Source organism: Ctenopharyngodon idella, chromosome 22, assembly GCF_019924925.1.
Source record: "Ctenopharyngodon idella isolate HZGC_01 chromosome 22, HZGC01, whole genome shotgun sequence".
NCBI classification, from domain to species: domain Eukaryota; kingdom Metazoa; phylum Chordata; class Actinopteri; order Cypriniformes; family Xenocyprididae; genus Ctenopharyngodon; species Ctenopharyngodon idella.
In genome coordinates, this window is record NC_067241.1 from 10076321 (window position 1) to 10101211 (window position 24891).

The 24891-nt window shown below is 38.1% G+C and overlaps 1 protein-coding gene across 1 annotated transcript in view; it reads right to left on the bottom strand.

Moving 5' to 3' along the window:
- plxna2 (plexin A2) overlaps window positions 1–24891 on the bottom strand; it is a 221716-nt gene that overhangs the window by 76482 nt on the left and 120343 nt on the right. The window contains exons 5-10 of the mRNA XM_051879828.1: window positions 21774–21874; window positions 11451–11574; window positions 9094–9247; window positions 7294–7390; window positions 1928–2042; window positions 67–267 (exon numbers count right to left, since the gene is read on the bottom strand). Of these exons, the coding sequence (XP_051735788.1) occupies window positions 67–267; window positions 1928–2042; window positions 7294–7390; window positions 9094–9247; window positions 11451–11574; window positions 21774–21874 (792 nt within the window). The remainder of the gene's footprint in view (window positions 1–66; window positions 268–1927; window positions 2043–7293; window positions 7391–9093; window positions 9248–11450; window positions 11575–21773; window positions 21875–24891) is intronic.

Consider the following 24891-nt stretch of genomic DNA (forward strand, 5'->3'; position numbering starts at 1 on the left):
AACAACTGAGATATCTCATTGTGATTTTTCTTTCCCATGAGTACACATGCACAGTCAAACACATACCGAGCTGTTCTGGCACTGTACGCTGGAGCTGTTGAATCTGAGCGCTGTGACTCTGTGACTGACTCCTTGTATGTGTAACACACACTCGTAGCCACGCTGACCCGACTGGGGTTGGGGAAGGTTTCGGGCTTTCAGGGTGATGGGCTTCACTTCCCCTGCCGGGATGAGGATCTCCTCAGAACGGACCAGTTGAGGACAGTCCTAAAGGAGTGAAGGGAGCAAGAGGTGAACAGGTAGTCAAGACAAACACATAAAAACCTAACATAACATAGTGATGGGCGATTTTAAAACATAACATAAAAACTCTATGCAAATATGCAAGCGCATTGCAGGCATGAAGTCCTGTTGGAAAATAAAATAAAATAAAATAAAATAAAATAAAATAAAATAAAATAAAATAAAATAAAATAAAATAAAATAAAATAAAATAAAATAAAATAAAATAAAATAAAATAAAATAAAATAAAATAAAATAAGGGAATGTTACTTTTGAATGTTCTCTTAAAGGGATAGTTCACCCAAAAATGAAAACTGCGTTGCGCATCCGGTTGGTGAGGTCTGAATGCGCTCTGACAACGGAAGTGATGTCTCGCAGTTGGACATAGTGGTGTTTTAGAGGTAAAAAATTATATAAATACTGTTCGGTTTCTCGCACAAACCGATCGTTTCGTGTCTTAGGACATCAATGTGTCGTCACGAGCCACAGGGTTTAATTTGGATTTGTCTGTGCATGTTTTTTGACTCTTACAGATTGTGTTCCCATTGACATGCATTATACGACTGACAGACTGCAACGGTTGGAGTTAAAAATCATCATTCGTGTTCTACTGAAGAAACAAAGTCACCTACATCTTGGATGCCCTGGGGGTAAGCAGATAAACATCAAATTTTCATTTTTGGGTGAACTATCCCCTTAAGTAGGCTAGAATAATAATAATGATAGCCAATACCACATACACAAACTTATACGAACAGATATTTACCAAACTAGATGCGAAAATATGTTAGACTTCTAATGTTTTGTAATAAAGCTAAACATAATTACTGTGAAATCAGAAATGGCCAGAAATATACTCTATGCAAATATGCAAGCACATTGCAGGCATGAAGTCCTGTTGGAAAATAAAATAAAATAAAATAAAATATGGGAATGTTACTTTTGAATGTTCTCTGAAGTAGGCTAGTATAATAATAATGATAACATTAATAATAATAACGTTAACAATAATAACATTTTTGTGCTAATGTTTTGAGAACATTATTAGAAGAACGTTTGTTTATAACTTTGAGAGAACTTTGCCAGGACATTAGTTCTGAGAACATTCCCTGTTGGAATGGATAACTTCTAAGACAGCAATATTCTCCCTAAAGTATAAGGTTAAAAACACACACAAAGATTCACAAACACATATGTTCACAAACATACACTTACACACATGCAAGCTTGCACACACAAAAATGCAAATAGATGTGTACACACACACCATGATTGATCATGAAGCTTAAGGAGGTTTTGCCTACGTGTGTGTTTGTTTTGTGCATATGGCTGTGTGTGAATAAATGGGAAGCCTGTGTGTGCTGTGAGAGAGAATATTCCGGATATCGACTGCTAATTGCTCGCTGTGAGAGGGTGAGCAAGTGTGTTTACCACCTGACAGGGTGTAATGTAGCACATTGATCAGCTGAACACCTGCAAATGCACACACACATGCACACACAGTCTCTAGCGAGGTGACCGTCGACTTCACACACACTTTTCAGCAGCTATTATTGGAAGCTCTTCCCCAGAGGTTTGTGATCCTGTAGATTTGCTACCGAGAGACTCTAACCTCACACACACAGTGTGTGTTAGTGTGTGTACCTCTGAGGCATTGACGCGTCCCTCCTGGAAGGAACAGCTGGAGGGATCGTGGGTGCAGAGGTTTCTGTACTTGCACCAATGACAGCGGAAGGAACTGGTTACACAGGAAAGACACCTAAACAGATGGAAAGAGAGAGAAAGAGAGACAGAATAAAGTATTACCACTCACTGATTTATGATCCAAAGCCATTTTTTTGAGGGTACTGTGAAAGTAGTCAGCATAAAATGTAGCTCTGGGTTTTAGATTAGCAATGGGGAGCAGGTTGTGCCTTTGAGACCAGCACTGCTGTGTCCTTGACCTTTGCGGCTTAATGCTGAATAAATTAAAAGTGTGCTGCGGAAATTTGCATGTGCCATTGGATGGAGCTGTGCCATTGAATCTCACATACAGATGTAATGCGGCTCTGCAAAGGTTAGACTTCAGACGTGCAATTATAACTCTGGTATTGAGACATACAGACTTTATTAAGACATATAGACGTGCTGTGACATATGATTTGCATTAGGACTGTATTGTCTGTGAGTGAGACAGTGGACTGTCTGACTGAATGTAGAATGAGGCATCTTAAAGAAAATGAGACACAATCTAATTCTAATTGCAATACTTTATTACTGTTATACTAAGTATTGTAATAGTTGGTAATTGTGACTTAAAGCTTAAAGGGTTAGTTCACCCAAAAATGAAAATTCTGTCATTAATTACTCACCCTCATGTCGTTTCACACCCCTAAGACCTTCGTTCATCTTCAGAACACAAATTAAGATATTTTTCATAAAATCCGATGGCTCAGTGAGGCCTCCACTGCCAGCAAGATAATTAACACTTTCAAATGCCCAGAAAGCTACTAAAGACATATTTAAAACAGTTCATGTGACTACAGTGGTTCAACCTTAATGTTATGAAGCAACGAGAATACTTTTTGTGCACCAAAAAAACAAAATAACAACTTTATTCAAAAATATCTAGTGATGGGCGATTTCAAAACACTGCTTCATGAAGCTTTACGAATCTTTTGTTTCGAATCAGTGGTTCGGAGCGTGCCAAAGTCAAGTAATTTCAGACTTTGGCAGTTTGATACACGCTCCGAACCACTGATTCGAAACAAAAGATTTGTAAAGCTTCAAAGCTTCATGAAGCAGTGTTTTGAAATCGCCCATCACTAGATACTGTTGAATAAAGTCCTTATTTTGTTTTTTTGGCGCACAAAAAGTATCCTTGACACTTCATAACATTAAGGTTGAACCATTGTAGTCACATGAACTGTTTTAAATATGTCTTTAGTAGCTTTCTGGGCATCTGAAAGTGTAAATTAACTTGCTGTCAATGCAGGCCTCACTAAGGCATCGGATTTTATCAAAAATATCTTAATTTGTGTTCCGAAGATGAACAAAGGTCTTACAGGTGTGGAACGACATGAGGATGAGTAATTAATGACAGGATTTTCATTTTTGGGTGAACTAACCTAGGGCACTCTTCCGTCGGAACTAGACTCGAGTACAGGCCATCACCGGAAGCCAGTGATTATAGTTTATAAAGTTGTAAATATGGATATTTTTCTTACAAAAACACATTGCTTTGCTTCAGAAGGTGTTTACTATCCCCCTGAAATCATATGGATTACTTTTATGATGGATGGATGCAATTTTTTGGTCTTCAAAACCTAGGGTACCATTCACTCCCATTATAAAGCTTGGAAGAGCCAGGATATTTATATATTTAATAATAAAATAAATAAATAAATAAAAAATTCATACACACCTAGGATGGCTTGAGGGTGAGTAAATTATGGGCTAATTTCTGGTGAATTTTTTGGTGAACTAACCTTTTAAGACCAATGCAGAACTTACGACTGATTTTAACATCTGAACAACAACAACACTATCTAGCCAAGACAGTATACAATATTCTGTAAGTTTTTTTCACACCAAATCTATTCACTCTGGTTCACCACTCAAATGAGGGTTATACACACACACACACACTGAAAATGTGGGCTTTGTATGAATGGGCCTTACAAACAATAACAGTCAACTTAAGGGAAATGGACAATAACTTCATTTACAGATAAGTGTTCATTTTTTGGTTGTTATTCAACGATTCACGATACATTAATTGCAAAGACAGTCCCACAGGGCGCAACCTGAGGTCAAGTGTTTCATTTAAGGCCAAAATTGAGATAAACCAGGGTTGTGATCCCAGCATCGCTTCACCTCCTGTGCCACATCTCTATTTAGTTGTATAATCAGTATTCCAATATGCAGCAGGCAAACCAAGAGAGAATACAGTCATACATTACAAGGCATGTGTGTATATGCATGTATCTGTGTGCGTCTCTGCAGTGCCAAGCATTCTATTCATCATTTATATGCAGATGAGCAAAGCTTACGAGAAAGAACATCTATAATACCAGCACGTTCCAATAAAACACTTACATAAGTCCCTCTAATTCAGAAGCAAAGCCCTTCTAGGGCGAGCGGGCCTTGTTCTATTTGTAGAGGAACATGTCATATATTTGATGTTGAGGAATCTTGGAGACACTTCTAGAGCTATAAACCTCTACAGCACTTTGGCGTCCAAGAGTTTGTGTTTTCTGTGTGCCAATTAAATTATGCAGAAGTGTTTATGCTAAAATATTCATCAGAGCCGGCTCTCCATTGGGCCAATGGGATCATACGGGACAACCCGATTGGACGGTGAGAATTGTATAGAAATCCGATGTACTTAATCACTGTGTTGGGAACTCATGATAAATTAGAGCATTTTACAACATTTGAAGTGAAAGGGAGAGTGGGAGGAAGGCTGAACGTGCCAAAAACTGAGCCAGGTTGAACACACAAGGAGGGGCCTTTCTGCCTCAGACTACCCATAATCCCCTGTGGCACTGGTATAGAGGGCCAACGGTGCTCCATGTGAGGTCTGCGTGTTCAGAGGGATTGGATACAGGGAGTTTGTTTGATTAGTTCCAGATCTGTCAGATGCTCGGGCGACATGGCCGTGATAGAGCAAGGAAGTGAAGGGAACGGGGAGGGGGCGAGTCTTTCTGAGCCAGCCAATCAGCGCCCTCGGAAGCTACCTCTTCCTGAGCCTTTTAGAAAGCTTCCAGCAAACTGGGGGGCTCTGTGATCTCCTGCATTGAGCAGCATCTGTTCTCCGCAGAAGGCACGCTTATGAGATGTGGTTTCGAACACACACAAGAGGCTACGAATAAACGCTAAAACACACATAACACGCACGCGACTGAAGTTCGGGAGCGTGGCGTGAACAAAGACACAAAGTGCTTTCAGACACAAGCGGTTGTTTATCAGCCTGCCTCCTGGAGAGTCGAGATGCAGTCCAACTCTCTCCTCTCTGATCAGCCATCATAGCAGATGAAGTGGAATTGAACTGTGACAGACAGCGATGCCCCCAGCCGGAGCGCCAAACCCACAGCACACTTAGATTCAGCAATTCAGACATCTCAGCCTCGACACTTGAGAAATGTCAAGCAATCAGCCACCATTTGCCATAATGGATGCTTTTTATAGCTGTGAGGCCCTCGCAAGTCGTGGTAAAGTGCAGCCTGGGAGGGATGCGATGCTAGTGGCCTGCAAAAAACGAATCGGAGAGTTCGGACTCGGTGTGCCGCCAAACACAGCCTTGATAAAGTCTTTGAATATTATCAAAACGCCCCGCATTCACAGTTTTACCATGTTGCATAACACTTTTGAAACATTCACAGCATGCGGAGTGAGCTGGCTGAGCGCTGTGACACAACGCTGATACTCCACGACACAGGAAGTGAGAGAAATACCAGCAGGGCTGCGTATGTGGGACGAATGCATCATAAAGATAAATATCTCTGCAACACGTCCCTGGATAGATGGAGTGACACATCATATATCTCATGATGTATCTGAAAAGGAATTCAGATTGAGGTGTAACGCTGAGCAACATCCGCTAACCGCTAGTTGCGCAATCAAAACATACCCTATGTAGTCAATTTAACCAAAGCCTATTCATTTTCTTTAATCAAAACCAATATTAATCTTCAATAAAATGTACAAAAACTTGCTCTTTATCTGAAACAACTATCCTTTTCTGCTGTTATCACTGACTGTGTGGGCTATAAGATAATGTTAACCAGCAGCCAAATAGCTATTTAGGCACAGTTTTAGCACACTTGAATACATTGTTTCATTTAAATATCAATCCTAAAATTCCTGAGTTTAAGTTAAAGCTGCAGTCCGTAAATTTTGCATCTTTGTCGCCATCTCTGTTCGAAACCTGCAATTGCAGTTATTTGCGGAATTATCATCTTTACGTGGGTTGTGCATCGGCACGGCTCCTCAGCGTGGATGAATCTAATGTTTTGAGGAGAATGTGTGGTTGTCAGTCACTGCACCGGTGGATATTGTGCTTCAGAATCACAGATTGTAGTCTTGGAAGTATTACAAAATAAGAATTTTCACCGGAAAATGTCATCTGAACAAGTAAGTAACAAATCTGCCGCTTTTGTTCTGACCAACTGAGAAAAAAAAATTACCACCCGAATTAGAAAACATTATTAAAAGCTTACCGTTGTGAATCGGGCTAAGGTAAGGAGATAGTTTCGAACACTGGCTGGTTATGTACTTGCTCAAAAATTGATTTTGGATCATTTTTACCCCCCCCCCAACTGTTGAAAAGTTTGGGGTCAGTAAGATTTTTACTTTTTATGCATTAACAGGGATGCATTTAATTGATCAAAAGTCACAGTAAAGACATTTATAAAGATTTTGATTTCGGATAAATTCTGTTCTATCCATCAAAGAATCATAAAATCTTGGTTTCCACCAAAATATTAAGCAGCACAACTGTTTTAACATTGACAATAATATGAAATGTTTCTTTAGCAGCAAATCAGCAAATCAGCATATTAGAAAGATTTCTGAAGGATCATGTGACACTAAATACTGGCTGCTAAAAATTTAGCTTTGACATCACAGAATAAATTACATTTCAAAATATATTCAAATAGAAAACAGTTATTTTAAATGTAATAATATTTCACAATATTACTGTTACATAATAATACCATGTTTTTAATCAAATAAACGCAGCCTTGGTGACGATAAAAGACTTCTTTTCAAACAACATTTCAAAATCTTACCGAACACAAACTTTTGAATGGTAGTGTATAAAAACAGCTTTAAAATTAGAACAATAAAATGAAAAAAATGATCTGAAAAATCTGAGCTTTAGTATAGACACATGTGAGATTCCTGGGCTACTTGAGCCATTTTTGCTCCATTTAATCTATCTAGGAGAAATTGAGAAATGAACGAGTTCTCACATGCAATTTTTCTTTTCTATGGAAATTAGTCAAATGAAGTGTGCGTATACTCACAGCTGGTGCACGCTGCAGTTGTAGAACTTCACCTCTGTGCTAATTAGCATCTGACCCGTTTCCTTCGAGTTCAATCTGAGCTCGACACCCGACCAGTCTGAAAAGAGAGCAAGAGATGAGAACATTTCTGTCACATTGCATTCTGTTGTGTTTGGTTTGCCACCCTTTTTTCAGCTTGCTTCATGCTCAAGCTGTCTTCTGATTAATACTTGGCATACCTCGCATCGTATTCTCACAGTCAAGCGGAGCCTCGAGCAGCTCTGCAGTGCGTGGCATCCAAGCCGATATGAGCATATTTGAGCGCTTTTTGTTTTTTTTTGTGAAGACACGCTATTGTCATACCGAACACAGCTGAGCCCTGCTGTTAATGTGAAACAGGCCCGCGGGCGGCAGCGTCGATGTAATGGCGGAGGAACGGCTGGCTTCGCCACAGAACACCAGCCAGGCCAATCCTGTTTGGCAGGGTGGTGGCGTGGAGAATGCCGATCGGCGTGCAGACCAAACGCTCGCACTCGATAAGCAGCCAGCTCTTCATACTCAAATAAGCACAAGCTCCGTCCCAAACAGGCAGCGATTCAGATAACATACAGCGTGTGGGAGTCAGCTGTGACCCGAAAGCACCACTTCCTCTCCTCTTCCCTCCTTCACACCTGTTTCCGTGCTTCATAACATGGATGAGCGGACTGAAGGGTAAAAAGTTGGCATTTTTAAACATTTTTCGGTGCATATGCCAAGGACAATAACTGGCACGCAATTCCCAAATGCCTGACCGTCTTGTGCCTTGCAGCTATTGGAAATAAACTAGGAATAGATTTGGTCACACCCACCACTCAATGAGCAGGTATTTCCACACATGATCGATGCGCATATGCTCCTATCGAGCTGGAATCAGTCAAGAGAAAGCAGCAAATATGAGGCACCGGGGGATTAGATGACATTTACCTGAGGGAGCCCACTGATTGGATAACGCTCCCCCAACATAAGCATGGGGGTTGTGGGTAAACAAAGCTGTCATTTACTGTGGGCTGGGAGGAGATTATTGTGATTCAGATAATCACAACCAACTTCTGCCGCATATATGGCCATCTGCTTCCCAACAGAGGTTAGACTGGAAGCACATGTAGGAATTTATCCGTGGACAAATATAAGCTTTTAAAAAAATCAGTGTAATCTTGCTCTATAAGTGTTGCTAACAACCTGAACACTTAACTGATACATCTGTACTGACATATACAATTACGTGCAGTTTTCCGCAGAACTGGATCCTCTGATTTTGGTTTCCCACAATGTAAACGGATCCCTGATTATATTCCTAACCACAGATGACTCTAAACCCGACTGTTGATCAGCGTTCGAGAAGAACTCCCTCCCTGGAGCTATTATGGGTAGGGAGAGGGCAGAGGGCTCGTCACCTGTAATGGGCGTAAGTGTGTCTGAGAGCACGCGTGTAGCCCTGGGGCCGACCTGGGGTCGTTGTAGGCTCATTAGAGCCGCGGTTGCACGTGGCCAGTGGGATCGATGAGGTGGCTTGAGTGTGAGAGTGGATGGCACCGCTGAAAGAAGCCCTCATTAGGAAGCAAGGCTGCTGGGTACGCTAGAGAGGGTCTATTCATAGAGCATCTATACAAGAGAATAGAGATCACCTCTCTGAGGGGAACAGGTAAGACGGATGGATATCGAAAAAACAAAAGAGATGCCAGTTGATAGGTAAGCAGGAGAAATCAGTAGTAAATCTATGAGGGTATAAAATAATGCACCAATACGAAGTTTTAGTTTAAATAGTCTAGTTTGAATAAATACCTTGATCTGTGGGGATGATGGGAACATCTTTAGCAGCGGGAGATGTGCAGAGAATCTGATTCCCATCCACTCTGCCCTCAACCTCCGTCAGGTTCCCGAAGGAGCAGGTGATTCCAGCGGAAAGATCTGGAACATCTGTCACTTTCACAAGCAGCTAGACAGAGGAAAGAGATCATTTAGAACCAGGAGTTTTCAAGCTATAAAATAAAATAAAATAAACAGATAATATCCTACATAAACAATATTTTTTTTTTAGACTACCTCACTGTGGGGTCACACATTAATTTATTATTATTATTATTTTTTATTAATTTATATTACTATTTTATATCTATATTATTACAATTATCTTATTATTGCAATTATATAACTATTATTTTATATTTATATTCATTTTACATTATAAATCACATAATTACATATTCCGACTACATGTCTGAACCACGTGTGCTAACCACCAAGCTACGGCTCCAACAGAAGCGAGTTATTTCTATCAAATAACCTCATTCTCATCATATGGGCAAAGTTCATTCTGCAGCACCAGCACGCAGCAGATGGTCTCACACAGCAGAAACTCCAGCCATCATTACAGACTTAACCTTATAAAGACTTTTGCTCAAAGAGGGTTGAAAGTGGGCATTTAACAATCCATCCATCCTTTCTCTATCTTTGAACTACATCTCCTGTATTTCACACGAATGCTCTCGCACATCTTCTCAAAGCACACATGGTCCTCTGAAGTCATTCTCTGGGGGACCGGTGACACATAGGATGAAGCTCACAGGCTATAAATACACACATTTCACATGCCAGAAGGGAAGTGCAGGCTGGTCTTCTCACCACTGAAGAAGAGGACAATTATTACTGTGACGTTTGTTAAGATTGCTCAGCTAACTTTTTGTTTTTACCACGCCGTTTTCAACAGTTCTAGCTGTCTTGCGGCTCTTTTATTAGTATGTATACTGCCGTTTAAAAGCTTGGAATTGGTAACATTTTTAAATGTCTTTAAAAGAAGTCTCTTCTGCTCACCAAGGCTGCATTTATTTGATCCAAAATACAGTAAAAACAATAATTTTGCGAAATATTATTAGAATTTAAAATAACTGTTTTCTATTTGAATATATTTTAAAATGTAATTTATTCCTGTGATGGCAAAGCTGAATTTTCAGCATCATTACTCCAGTCTTCAGTGTCACATGATCCTTCAGAAATCATTCTAATATGCTGTTTCTTGAGAAGCAAATCAGCATATTAGAATGATTTCTGAAGGATCATGTGACACTGAAGACTGGAGTAATGATGCTGAAAATTCAGCTTTGCCATCATAAAACATAAAAAAAAAATTCCCATGTCTATACTGCATCTAATTACATCAAAACAACATGTATGTTTCTTTCTGCACTCTTTAAGATAGTGGGCTATGAGCGACAGCTACAAAATTGCTAATTGGCCATCTTGTTATTCGTTGTAGATACGCAGACTGTACTCAAACATCGAGACAAACCATTGTTTGTGGTAAGCATGGTCTATAAACCATTGTCTGACTATAACAACATTGACGAGGCGTGATTGGTGTCTCTATGTTTTGCCGTTGCTCCTTTCATTGCACGTTAGCTTTTTCTCATTTTGTGGCTGCCGATGTGCAGGGAGGGCTAATTGTTGCTAGCATTTCTAATAAAGCTAATTTGATTGTTTTTGGTGCTTTTCATGCTCCTCTGGCGCCCGTGCGGATGGGTTTTGTTGTCATGGTGATGGTTTCCCTTCATTGTGCGATGCGCCGAGCAGCGGTGACCCTGTTGTCATGTTGTCGAGCGCTACGGCACGACAGAAACATCTAATTTAAAACCGGACACCTCATTATCTTAATCAGGTAGCTGTGATACAGGGACTCTATCAATTATCTGGACATCACAATTTTTTTCCCTGGCTTCCTAAGGAAGTTTAACCAAGGTGAATACCTTCATACTTACTTGTATGTCTACTTTTCTGCATGAATAAAAAGTATCCATGAGGGTAAAACTAAAAATAATGTCCAAAAGCCCTGAATCGATGTCTTTGTCTCCTTGAACGCAACTCCTACTCCGGCCCACATGCTTATTTGGCATCTCACCCACGCATATACCTTTCCCAAAGGCCTCTGTTCCCAGATATCTCGCTCTCCGAGCCCTCCCACACAGCACACGCTTTCCAAACCCAAAACTGTTTATCTAGACATCGCACTGAAAACTAATTCATGCTAATTTTTCGTGCTAGAAGGAATCCGTGCTCCTGTATTTCAGTCGACATCACCTCGAGGTTGTTAAGGTGTTTTGTGTTCTTGTGAGTAAAGGTTATAAATGGTTTGTGAGGTGTCTCACCGGTACACTGGGTTCAGACACAGCGATGCTGTCCGGGTACACGGTGGCTTTCACACACTGGCTCAGCGTTGCGGCGAAACGGTACGGCTCGTTCGCCCGCTCGCAACGATCCCTTTGAGAACACCTATATGAGAGAGAGAGAGAGAGAGAGAGAGAGAGAGAGAGAGAGAGTGGTTAGTTGGGAAAATATTGGGACAACCACAATGATTCACATTTATTAATTTGGCAGACACAACAGTGCATTCAGAACAAATATATTCATCAGCATGTGTGTTCCCCGTGAATCACTGCAAGCACCATACATTCTAAATAAAGGTTCTTTATTGGCCTATATGGTTCAATGAAGGACCTGTAACATCCATGGAATCTTTGGATTCCACAAAAGGTTCTTCATAGTAAAAAAAGGTTCTTTAGATTTATAAAATGCTCATCACACTAAGAAAAACAAGGTTCTTTTAAGAAATGCTCAGTGAAAAATTCTTTGGGGTACCAAAAATGGTTCTCTTATGGCATCACTGTGAAAACACCCGTTCTTTTCACCACATTAAGTTGAGAGTAACACAAACCAATAAACAAAAATTAAATTAATGTTTAAGGAATATTCACTTGGCAAATGAAATTCTGTCATCATTTACTCTCCTTCATGCCAAATTAAGACAATGTTAAGCCGGGGGGTGAAAACTTTTGAACAGGATGAAGATGTCCAAATTTTTCTTATTTTGTTGAAATATCTTCTTTTTTTTTTTTTTTTATGTAGGACTGCCCTTCGGAAGCAACAGAAGATACTTGCATGTTTCCCGGAAGACAAATTAAGTACAATTTACCTTGATCTTCAAATTCAAAAAGTTTTCATCCCCTGGGTTTTAATGCATCGTGTTTCCTTCTGGAGCATCAGTGAATGTTTGAAACTTATTAATAGTTTTGTTTGAGTCCCTCAATTGCCCTCAGTGTGAAAAGATGAATCAAGGAATCAAGGCACATGGCACATGAGAATCAATGGCGTTTGATACAATGAAGTTAAATCAGGTACAACGAATGAACATAAATGAGATTTCAGAACTATAAAACTATAAATCATATTTTTGCAGTCCGAACACTCCGACATTCTCCGATATGTCTTCTTTTGTGTTCTTTTAGAATGACATGAGGGTGAGTAAAAGATCTGTAATTTCCATAACTTCTCAAATTTTTATTTCCAGGTGAACTACATCTTTCCTGTTTAAAGGCGTTGTAGTCTGTAAGATTTTTTAATGTTTTTGAAAGAAGTCTCTTATGCTTACCAAGGCTGCAAGTAATATTGTGAACGATTATAATTCAAAATAACTTTTTATTTTTTTTATTTGAATATTTTTTTAAATGTAATTTATTCCTGCGATTGTAAAGCTGAATTTTCAGCATCATTACTCCAGTCTTCAGTGTCACATGATTCTTCAGAAATCATTCTAATATGATGATTTGGTGCTCAAGAAACATTTATTATTATTGACAATGTTGATAATATGTAAACTGTAATACTTTTTTTAGGATTCTTTGATTAATTGAAAGTTCAAAACAACAGCATTTGTGTGAAATAGAAAGTGTCTTTACTGTCACTTTTGATAAATTGAATGCATGCTTGCACACACACTAAAAAAAGGCTCTTATTGACCTCAAACTTTGGTAATGTATCCCTTTAGCTTTCAAATGTGGTTCACTTTCACACAGGCTACATGAGCATCACTGCTGACTTTAGCTGCTGTCCTTGGTGCTGAACACTTCCATACCATCACTTTCCCTTCAAAGAGCAATCAGTAACTTCTAATTCCAGACCAGCTGATCAGACATCACATGTCTAAAGCTGTCATTACTGTCACAAGCCAACAATGTTCTTGTCCTAGACAAGTATAATTCCAGAACACATCCTCTTATTCTTCTCAAAGTATTTTTTATTTGGCTAAAGGCACTGATGGACAAGAAAATGCCTTTTTTATGCTAAATTACAGTTTTTGTTCATTTTTTTTCTACAAAAAAAAAAGAAAAAAGAAACTACTACAGTTGATTCATCCTACTGATATAAATCTTACTGTACTTCTGCAAATCTGAGGGTTATTTTTACTTTTCACACCATATTCATTCAGCCTGTCACTCGCTTTTGACTCAGCCTCCCTCTCTCTTCGCTCCTCTATCTCTGACAAAGAGCGTGTAGGCTTGCAATTTGCCGTGTCTTTTTAACATGCCTAATGCTCTGGGGGGGAAATGACACTTAATGTGCTTTCAGATGTCCGGGACGGCTTGTGCATACTTCGCTGTCTGAAAATGTGGGTGTGTGTTTGTCTGCGCGAATGTGTACATCTCTCTGAGCCGCCAAATCCAGGAGCCGGGTTTGATTTTGGAGGAGGAGGTGGGTGTACTTGGGATGCTGCGTTGCCATGGCACCAGGAGACGGCCATTATAATGTGTGTGTACATGTAAGTGTGTGTACTTAGTGGGCAAGCTCTTCTCTCTCTTTCATTAAATGAAGAGTGTGTGTCCCCTGTACACATCGTTTTGTCTCCAGAGGGGTTTATTCTGCCTCTCGACAGCCCTGGTCCTCGAAAGACCTGAATGAAATGCTTAGAGCTGCAAACACATACAAATCAAAGAAAATGCCTAAACACACAAGAACGCATATACAGTATGATTAATATTCTCTAAAAGTCAAGGTTTCTTGCACCAAAAGGTCGTATTTAGTTTTACTTGTCCATCTCCACCTTCAGTCTGGCCCTTAGAATTAAAAATATCTTTTAAGCTACCGTACCTTTAATATGCAAATGAGCTCTGCAATGATTGGTTACACTTTGCATGAGAAAATTACTGACATACTGCTGTTAATTATGAATAAACGTTGATATTTAAATGCAGCAGTAATATGTTAAAGGTTGTGTGTGTGACAAGCTTTAAGATTTATGAATGACCTGTTTTCAGAATGTGTGTGTAGAAAGAGAGAGAGAGACAGAGACAAAGGAGGGTAATGGTAGTGGTGGGTTAACCTTTGGGTTCTTCTCTACCGCCTGATTTTAGCCCTGTGCACCAGACAGGCAATTACAGTGTCTTTTCTCCTCCTCACACACTCAACACACACACTCAGCCCTGACGAGAGGAGACAGGCGACGGGAGAAGATTTTCCCTTGTTTCTTTCCTGCCTTCTTACCAGCGTCTCCAAAACATCCCACGAGGTGTGTGGCGAGACACCTGATTGAACAAACCTCTGAGGGAGGAGAAGAGGAGACAACGAGACAAAAAAGTGAAAACAAGGCTCAAGGTGATAAGAGATGAGAGGAGAGGAGAAGACAAGAAAGGGACATTTAAACAAAATGAGACAAAAACTGAAAACAGAGACACAAGAAGAAAAGAAAAGACAAGAAAAAATTAACGGCAAAAAGAAAAGTGTCAAGATGAGTAAAGAAGACGTAGGAGACGTAAGAGAAGGAAAAGGAGAAGAGACAAGAGGAGATGAAGAAACAAAAAAAGTGAAAACAAGACTCAAGACGAGACGAGACAATACAAGAGAAAAGTTGAGAATCAAGGTCTGAGATGAGTAAAGATGAGAAGTGAAGAGAAAAGACAAAAAGAGAACAGATGAGATGAGATGAGTATAGATGAGTAAGGAATAGACATCAAGAGCAGAGATGAGACAAGACAATACAAGAGAAAAGTTGAGAAAAAGGGGTTGAGATGAGTAAAGACGAGAAGTGAAGAGACAAGACAAAAAGAGAACAGCTGAGATCAGTATAGATGAGTGAAGAAGAGACATCAAGAGCAGAAAAAAGAAGAGACGAGATAATACAAGAGAAAAGTTGAGAAAAAAAGGTTGAGATGAGTAAAGAGGAGAAGTGAAGAGACAAGACAAAAAGAGAACAGTTGAGATGAGATGAGTATAGATGAGTAAAGGATAGACATCAAGAGCAGAGAAGAGAGATGAGATGAGATGAGATGAGATGAGATGAGACGAGACGAGATGAGACGAGAAGAGCCCTAAACCCAACACCAAGTAAAATCAACCTCTCATCTCCATATTGCCCCAGGACTTGTCCAACAGGTGAAATAATTCACTCATAAACAGCCTGTGAGTGTGAGTCTGCTTCCATTCCTCCAAATCAATATGTAATTAGGAATTCATTTAGCTGAGCATCAATCCCATATAACCCAAACATAAACCAGCACCATCTAAGTTCAATACTGAGACCGAAGGGTAAGCGGCTTGGCTATGTAATGAGCAGTGTATGATTGTCATAACCATAATGACGCTGCTTGAATGAGCGTTAAACCAACACACAGCAGTGTATGCAATCCTTCTGAACGTGTGCAGATGACTATACTCCTCTATATCAGTCTAAAGGTGAGACGTGGGCAGGTCACTGATTTATGAAGTGATCATGATCCTTCAGCCTGCCACTTTATATGGTTTTCATGATGAGAAGAAACGACACAAGATAACAAAAGCCATAATGTTAAGTCATGCCTGAGTTTGTTGTCACCTATACTGCGCTGAAAACTTTGGTTAAATTTTGAATGCTATACTAGAGTACTCTGAAAAAATATGCAATGATAAATGCTGTATGATAAACATTCACTAGTATGTAACATGATCTTACCATGTTTGTTGCTTGACTTGATTTCACACATTTAATTGCATGAGTGACATTCAGTTACCATCTCAATAATAAAAAATGAGTGCTGTTAAACGATTAATTGCATCCAAAATAAACATTTTTTACATAATAATATTTGTTTACATAATATATGTGTGTACTGTATATTTATAACGTATATATAAATACACACATGCATGTATATATCTAACATAAATATATTTTATTCATATATAAAATATGTATGCATAATATAAATTATACATACATACATATATATATATATATATATATACACATCTAAAATATATACATGTATATTTCTTACATATATACATGTATGTGTGTGTATTTATATATACATAATAAATATACAGTACACACACATATATTATGTAAACAAATTTTTATTTTGGATGCAATTAATCGTTTGACAGCACTATAAAAATATTACTTATTAAATTCATTTAATTTAATAAATTATTTAATAAATTAAGGTATGCCTTAAATGATTAAATTAAACTATACAGTATTTTATTATTATATATTAATTATTAAATTAAATGAATGTATGCATTAATAATATTAGAAAATAATATAAATAAATTAATAAATTAAATTAAGAAAAATAATGTACATTAAATTATAAATTATTTTAATTAATACATTAATTACATTATTAAATGTAATTACAATTTTTTTCATAATTATACAAGAGGAATTTCTTGCCAATTTTATATATATATATATATATATATATTATTGGCTAGAAATTCCTCTTGTATAATTATGAAAATAATTGTAATTACATTTACATTTCTTCAGGTTCGTTCATCACATGGAAAGTCAAGTCGCATGCACTGTATTGTGGGATACATTATATCACACATTGTGCTCAGTGCTTTCAGTACAGAAAATTGACATACTGTGCGCAGTATAAAGTACATATGGCAGAAATAGTATGAGTAGTATGCTAGTCCAGCATATCAAGGATGGCCGTGCGGGTACATCAGAGAGAGAGAGTGCGAATGTTTCCCCACAGCACGGATCAAACGCTGATCCCTGCTGTGAAGATCGTCTCTCTCCTGGAACGGCAGCCACAGCCATGCAAACAAGGCCCAAGCCGAGAGCTCACACACACGCACATACTGCAGACACTCATGTATTGCATAATGTTAAATACGCTTACATTCTGCCCTTAAACACTGATCAGTGCTAAGATTCCCCACCTCGCTCTTTTTTTCCCTATAATGAGCTAAATCCTAAAAGCGATTATGGATCCGTAGAAATGATCTCCGCTGAGCAACTGTTGGATCACTGATATTAAAACAACCTTTGACCTCAAAGGAGTTCAGCCAATCAGATCATCTCCAGGATTACTGTTCTCCACAAGCCAAGGAGATTAGTCTTTCTAAATATGACAGCAAACTTTATACTCTCACTCCACATTTTTTCGGTCTCCTCCCAGTTTCAGGGTCCTGTACGCAGTTTAACTGGGCAATGAGAGACGTCTCTGGTCTAATGCCAGAGAGACCGATATCAGACAGATGCTGTTTGCCTTCATAGTCCAAACACCAGCAGATTTAGTGATGCTTCATATGCTCACACACTATCTTGCTTTCAGTCTCTCTCAGTCATATTTTCTCCTTTCATTCACATGGTGAGCAGCAGCTGCTGGTAATTAGAAGGACTTTGGCAAATTGCACTACTCTGAACTGAGGTATGATGAATACAGCCCATCTCTCCCATAACAGCAGAATAATGCTACTCTACAAAAATAGACTTTTTCTTTTTTTTTTTAAAAACTAAACATTCCTGAAACAAGATGAATGTGCAAAAGCAGCACAATAAACAAACAAACAACCATTCGAAAGCTTAGAGTCAGTCCGATTTTCATTTAAGGAATGAATATTTATTCACCAAGGATGAATTAAATTGATAAAAAGTGACAGTAAGGCCATTGATAATGTCACAGAATATTTCTTTTTCAAAAAATGCTGCTCTTTTGAACTTTCTATTCATCAAAGAATCCTTAAAAAAAAAAAAAAAAAAAAAAAGTAATAAGGTTTCCACAAAAATATTAAGCAGCACAACTGTTTTCAACATTGATAATACTAAGAAATGTTTTTGAGCAGCAAATCACCATATTAAAATAATTTTTTGAAGGATCATGTGACACTGAAGACTGGAATATTTTTTTAGAAGATATACTCAAACATATTTAAATAGTAAACTGTTATTTTAAGTAACAATAATATTTCATCTGCTCTTTTGTTTTAATGATCCCAGAAACCAATGTGTTGATCTGAAGAACCCTAAATGTATCATCAAGATTTCTTATCTAATCTCCAAAGACCCATATACTGTTTGCACCTAAAGAATCCCACACAAAAAAGAGAAAAATGCTTCTTTATATGAAAAGGTGTCTAATGATGAACCTGTGCTGCGAAGAACCATTTGCAAACCTTTATTATAAAGTATGTGCAAAGGAAGAGAAAAACATGGCCGTGAAGAGAGGCTAAAAGACTAATGAAAGCATGGTAGTAGGCGTCAGCAATCTCTCTCTCTCTCTCTCTCTCTCTCTCTCTCTGTCTTTCTCTGTCTGCCGCTCTATCAGATGTGGAAGGACAGACTCCATAGGGGCCGTGAGGAGTGAGAAATGAGCAAATATGTGTGTGGAGCTGGAATTATAGAGCGAGCAGGAGAGAGAGATGTTAATTTCATTAAGAGAACACTGACTGTGAAAAAGCACTCACTGTAGGGAGGGAGGAATACTAGCACACATGGAGAGAGAGAAAACGAGAGAATCTGTAATATACCGTGGTACTGATCTGATCGATACACCCTATTTATGTGTTTCTCCCAGAAAAAAAAATAAAAATAAAATAATAATATTTTAATATATAATAAAATAAAATGCTACAAAAATAAAAAATAATTAATATTTTAAATATTTTTAAAAATAAATATTAAATACAACTTAAAATGCTTAAATAATATTTAAGGGCTCATGACATGAGAAATCAAATTTGCCTTGATGTTTTGACATATAAGAGGTCTTTGTACCATTAAAACATCCTGCAAGTTTCAGAGCTTAAAGGGTTAGTTCACCCAAAAATGAAAATTCTCTCATTAATTACTCACCCTCATGTCGTTCTATACCCGTAAGACCTTCATTCATCTTCAGAACACAAATTAAGATATTTTTGATAAAATCTGATGGCTCAGTGAAGCCTCCATTGACAGCAAGATAATGAACACTTTCAGATGCCCAGAAGCTACTAAAGACATATTCATGAAGCTTCAGAGCTTTACGAATCTTTTGTTTCGAATCAGTGGTTCAGAGTGTGTTTCAAACTGTCAAAGTCACGCCCCCCAGTGGTGAACCACTGAAATTTCAAAACACATATGACATAACGAAGCCTCGTTTACTGAAATCACGTGACTTTGGCAGTTTGATACACGCTCCGAACCACTGATTCAAAACACAATATTTGTAAAGCTTCGAATCTTCATGAAGCAGTGTTTTGAAATCGCCCATCACTAGATATTGTTGAATAAAGTCGTTTTTTTTTTTTTTTTTGGTGCACAAAAAGTATTCTCGTCGCTTTATAACATTAAGGTTGAACCACTGTAGTCACATGAACTGTTTTAAATATGTCTTTAGTAGCTTTCTGGGCATCTGAAAGTGTTAATTATCTTGCTGTCAATGGAGGCCTCACTGAGCCATCGGATTTTATCAAAAATATCTTAATTTGTGTTCCGAAAATGAACGAAGGTCTTACGGGTGTGGAACGACATGAGGGCGAGTAATTAATGACAGAATTTTCATTTTTGGGTGAACTAACCCTTTAAAAGTCCTAATTTTAAACAAAGCATTTATTTAATCAAACTCCAAAAATGGCTTGTTTGGATATTGTGGGATTTGTAATGTCACATGAACAAATACATTTGGATATGCCTGCCTCCAGAGCAAGACATCAACAAATAGTTTGACATCATTGCATCATAGGGCCGCCCACTAACGTTCAGTCGCTTAACGGCTGACACTCGCCTGCACCGGATGCGAGGCAATATCAAATAGAACCCATTATAATCACTGATGCTGTCTACAGTGGATACAGTATACAGATGCGCGTTCAGTTTCTGACATGCTCCACATACTTGAGTCTGTCAACAACAGGACAAAACATTCGCTTTGGCGCGTCCCATTTAAACAGCTCATTTGCTCATTTCTGTAGAGGAGTGGTTCCCAACCTTTTTTACGCCAAGGCCCCCCTCCTCTCCGAATCAATACTGCACAATTTAATTTAGCTTTTTTTTTAATGTAACGTATTAATAATTAAATTAATGAATTATATTTATATATTTAAATTAATTTTAAGTTATCTCATGGCCCACCTGGAGGATCACTGAGGACCCCTAGTGGGCTGCGGCCCACAGGTTGAAAACCACTGCTGTAGAGACTTAAGAAGGATACCAGCGTCAGGAACAAGTGGATGGTTTATTTTTAAAGGTGTCATGGATCGTGTTAGAGGGTTGTATGTTTGTTTGGAGAATTTGACTGCAGATTGTTTTGGAGAGTTCACAAAGAAACTTACTCACATGCAACAGTGAGTGGGTGTTGATACTGTTTCCTATGCAATGACGTTAACCAATCATAACAGTGGCCATTTATTGACAAACCTTAAAGGGATAGTTCACCCAAAAATTAACATTTTGTCATAATTTACTCACCCTCAAGTTGTTCCAAACCTGTATAAATTTCTTTGTTCTGCTGTAAACAAAGGAAGATATTTGGAAGAATGTTTGTAACAGATTTCGCCTCCATTGACTACCATTGTATTGCTTGGTTACAAATATTCTTCCATTTTTTCATTTCATTTTTGGGTGAACTATCCCCTTAAAAGAGCCACCCCTTAAAAAAAAACTGATAATTTCAGACAGGGTCAGAATAGTGAACCTCAAGGAGCACATTAAAATAATATTTAAAAAAATCCATGTCATGACCCCTTTAAAAATATTTCATTTCAAAGAATACCAAGGTACATGTTCTTTCAGTAGTTTTTGCTAGTGAATTAATAAATACATAAGCTTGTCTGCACAACACAGCACAGTATGTTTGAGATTCAAATGGTGTCTGTATGACATGAGCTTTGAAAGCCCCAGAGAACTGATGGAAGAATGTAATCCTGCCGTGCTAACGGCACACTGCGATGAAAAAAAAAAACCCAGCCCCATGCTGAACGGAGATGCACAAATACCGCTCGCTTCGCCAATTATTTGTCCCTGTCCTGTCGGGAGTCATGTAAATTACTTTAAGTGCACTTTTCCAAGGGAGGTACGCCCGCCATTACGGTAATGATGGCAGTGGAGGGTTTACACACCCCTTCAGAAGAGAAGACAATAGCACAAAACCACTAAAAGATAAGGAATAAGGTTGGCTGTATGTTGTTCTAGCAACATTAAATTCAATACTTAAAGCACAAAAGCATTTGAGGATTCAGCATTGAGAGATATACACATCTGGATGCAGTTGCACTAGTCCACCACCAGAGGGCAAACAACCTCTGTGCCATCTGAGAATGATCCCTGTGATCATTTTAAACTTTTCAGAATATGATTAAAAAGTTATGGAGATTGTAGACTTGAAATACACAAAAAGCACTGATTTACCACTAACCGTGTGTGTAAATATAAAGAGGGAACTTACATGTTGTGCAGCACACACCAGCCACAGTGAGGATCTCCTGAGCTCAGACACTCTCCACATGTGCCGTACTGCTCACACGACTCGATCGGTACCCGTGTGACCTGCAGAACAAAGAAAACAAGGTTTTGAAAGAAAGAACAGATGAAGTATATTCAATCAATACAAGCTCCATTAATCAATTTGATGGATATATGATATTGAAGTAACATTTGAAGTCAAACCATTTTATTTTGAGACTATGATGGACATGGAGAGAAAAGTGCGGAAGGAAAGAGAAAAATCCAGACTAATGTGAAAAGCAGGAAACCATCACCATGAACATTTTGTTGATCAGATGTTGCTCTTTCATACCTCAGAAGACTCACTAGAGGTCTTAGTTATGTAATTATGTATCAACATCATCTCAAGATGTTTCTTCTATAAGTCTTTAGAAGCAATAAAAATAGGCAAGTGAAATTATGTTGCCCAGATAATATGCTCCTGGAAGAAAATTATGAGAAATATTCCAGTTCTTAACGAGATCAACAATGTTTGATTGCAGACTTTGGTATCATGGCAAATGGAAGCACATTTTGAAGGCAGAAGACATAAAATGGAGATTTTTGCTCATTACTGCCTTCGAGAAATAACTGAGGGTTTCTATTTTATTTCCATTTCATCTCAGTGCTGTCTCTGAGAATCAACCAAGATGGCATTTGTGATGTTTATGAAAACCAAATGGCCAGTTTTCATGTTGATGAGAGTTGCATATGTGCACAAGAACTCTGTGTTAATGTGTACGTGTTTCCTTTGAAATGCACAAACACGAGTGCGTTCATTGGTAAAACCTGTGCTCTCTGTGTGTGTTTATGCTAACAGAAACGGACAGAACAGAGGAAGCAGGACACAAACAGCTGTGCTACTGACACTAAGAAAAATAACATCGACACAGTGCTCTTTTGTGTCACCCAGTGCACCTGTTTAACTAGGTATGAACACAAACATGCACACACACACACACGCTTAAACAAAGGAAATGTATACTTCAAGACAGTATCTGACCTCAGATCTATATACATTTGATAATGTTCAGCGAACACTGTATAAACTGCTTGTAATTGATACAACACAAATGTATTTACTGTAGCTATCTAAATATGGATATAGACATTTTTTTTTTTAAATAGAGCTAATTATAAATACTATAGACTAACTCAAAACCATACCCTAATGCTAACCCTAACAGAAATATTTATGAACTTGCACTTGCACAATAGTAATAATAAAATAATAATAAATAATGATGATAAATAAAAGAAATTATATATTATTATTGTTTTAACTGTTGTTGTTTAAATAATAATAATAGTAATACATAAAAATATAGCTGCAAGCAGCAATTATCGGGGCCAAGCACAAAGAAGGCACAAGTCATCAGAGTTACTGCAACAATGAGCAATTAAAGACATATTTAGGCAAAATGACAGAAAAATTATAGATACCTTCAATAATAATGATTAATGATTTATCACTTTCAACCAATAGGTGGCGCTGTGACCAAATTGATGTGGTATGGTCAGAGTAAGGTATCAATATGCCAAAGCATTGCAGAGATACCTTTGCATTTGTTGCTGCGGTATACGAAAACAGCTTGATGTATCGACTTGAAATCCATTACTTTTTGTCGCCATGGTCTGAAGACGATATGATTCAATTTTGGTGAAAATCGGAGCAACGGTCTAGGGGGAGTTTGAAAAAGTATGTTTTTTTAAAGAAAAACAATATGGCGGACAGGAAGTTCAGCCGACTATGGCAAATTTGGTATCTATGTTCTCGGCATGACCCAAGTAATCAAACAGTTCAGAGGTTATAAGCAAAAATACCCATTTTTGTATCTCCGGACCAGTAGGTGGCGCTGCGCCAAAACGCTGCATGTTGCCTCAGGTCATGCTTGTGATGACAAAGTAAATATGATAAAGCATTGCGGCGATACAGCCTTATATCTATTTTGGCAAGCATTACGTAAAATTCATTCGCACGTTTTTCGAAAACCGTTTAAGAAATCAACTTGAATTCCATAACTTTTTGTCTGCATGGTCTGAAGATGATCTGGTTCAATTTTCGTGAGAATTGGAGTAACGGCCTAGGAGGAGTTCGAAAAAGTAGGTTTGGAAAATTCTAAATGGCGGAAATTTTCATGACAGAAAATGGCGTCATAGGGTGCACTCGAATCGGCTTGAGCCAAGGAATCAGAGGAAAAAAGAATTTTGTTTCTATCCCTTGTGGTTCAAAAGTTATTAGTGCAAACACAAGTGCAACTTTGGACAGCTGGTGGCGCTAGGGGGATTGAGTTACAGAATACAAATTTGCTATGGACACAGTTTAGACTGTCCTCTATCTTTGTGCCAAATTTCAAATTCAAAACCAACTTTCCCGTAAGCGGTTCTATGGGCTGCCATAGATTTCCAGAGCAGAAACGGAATAATAATAATAAGAAGAACGTATAAAATAATAAAATATTAAAATCCTTTAAAACATAAAAAATATTTAGTTAAATTATAAATTGTTTTAACAAATGAAGAATTCCCCAGATGTCCCAAAATTGAGGTTTTGTTACATTTAGTTCATTTCTGTTGACAGATTTGACCTCAAAGTATACTTAAAGGATTAGTTCACTTTAAAATGAAAATCACACCAAGCTTTACTCACCCTCAAGCCATCCTAGGTGTATATGACTTTCTTCTTTCTGATGAACACAATCAGAGTTTTATTAATAAATATCCTGACGCATCCAAGCTTTATATTGGCAGAGAACTGGACCAATGAGTTTGAAGCTCAAGAAAGTGCATCCATCCATCATAAACGTACTCCACACGGCTTTGGGGGTTAATAAAGGCCTTCTGAAGTGAAGCGATGTGTTTGTGTAAGAAAAATATCCATATTTACCAAGTTATAAAGTAAACTATCTATCTTCCATTGTTTCCCGGACGTGTCAGGATATTTATTAATATAACTGATTCATCAGAAAGAAGAAAGTCATATACACCTGGGATGGCTTGAGGGTGAGTAAAGCTTGGGGTAATTTTCATTTTACATTGAACTAATTTTTTAAGTATAGCTACACACTCAGACACACACA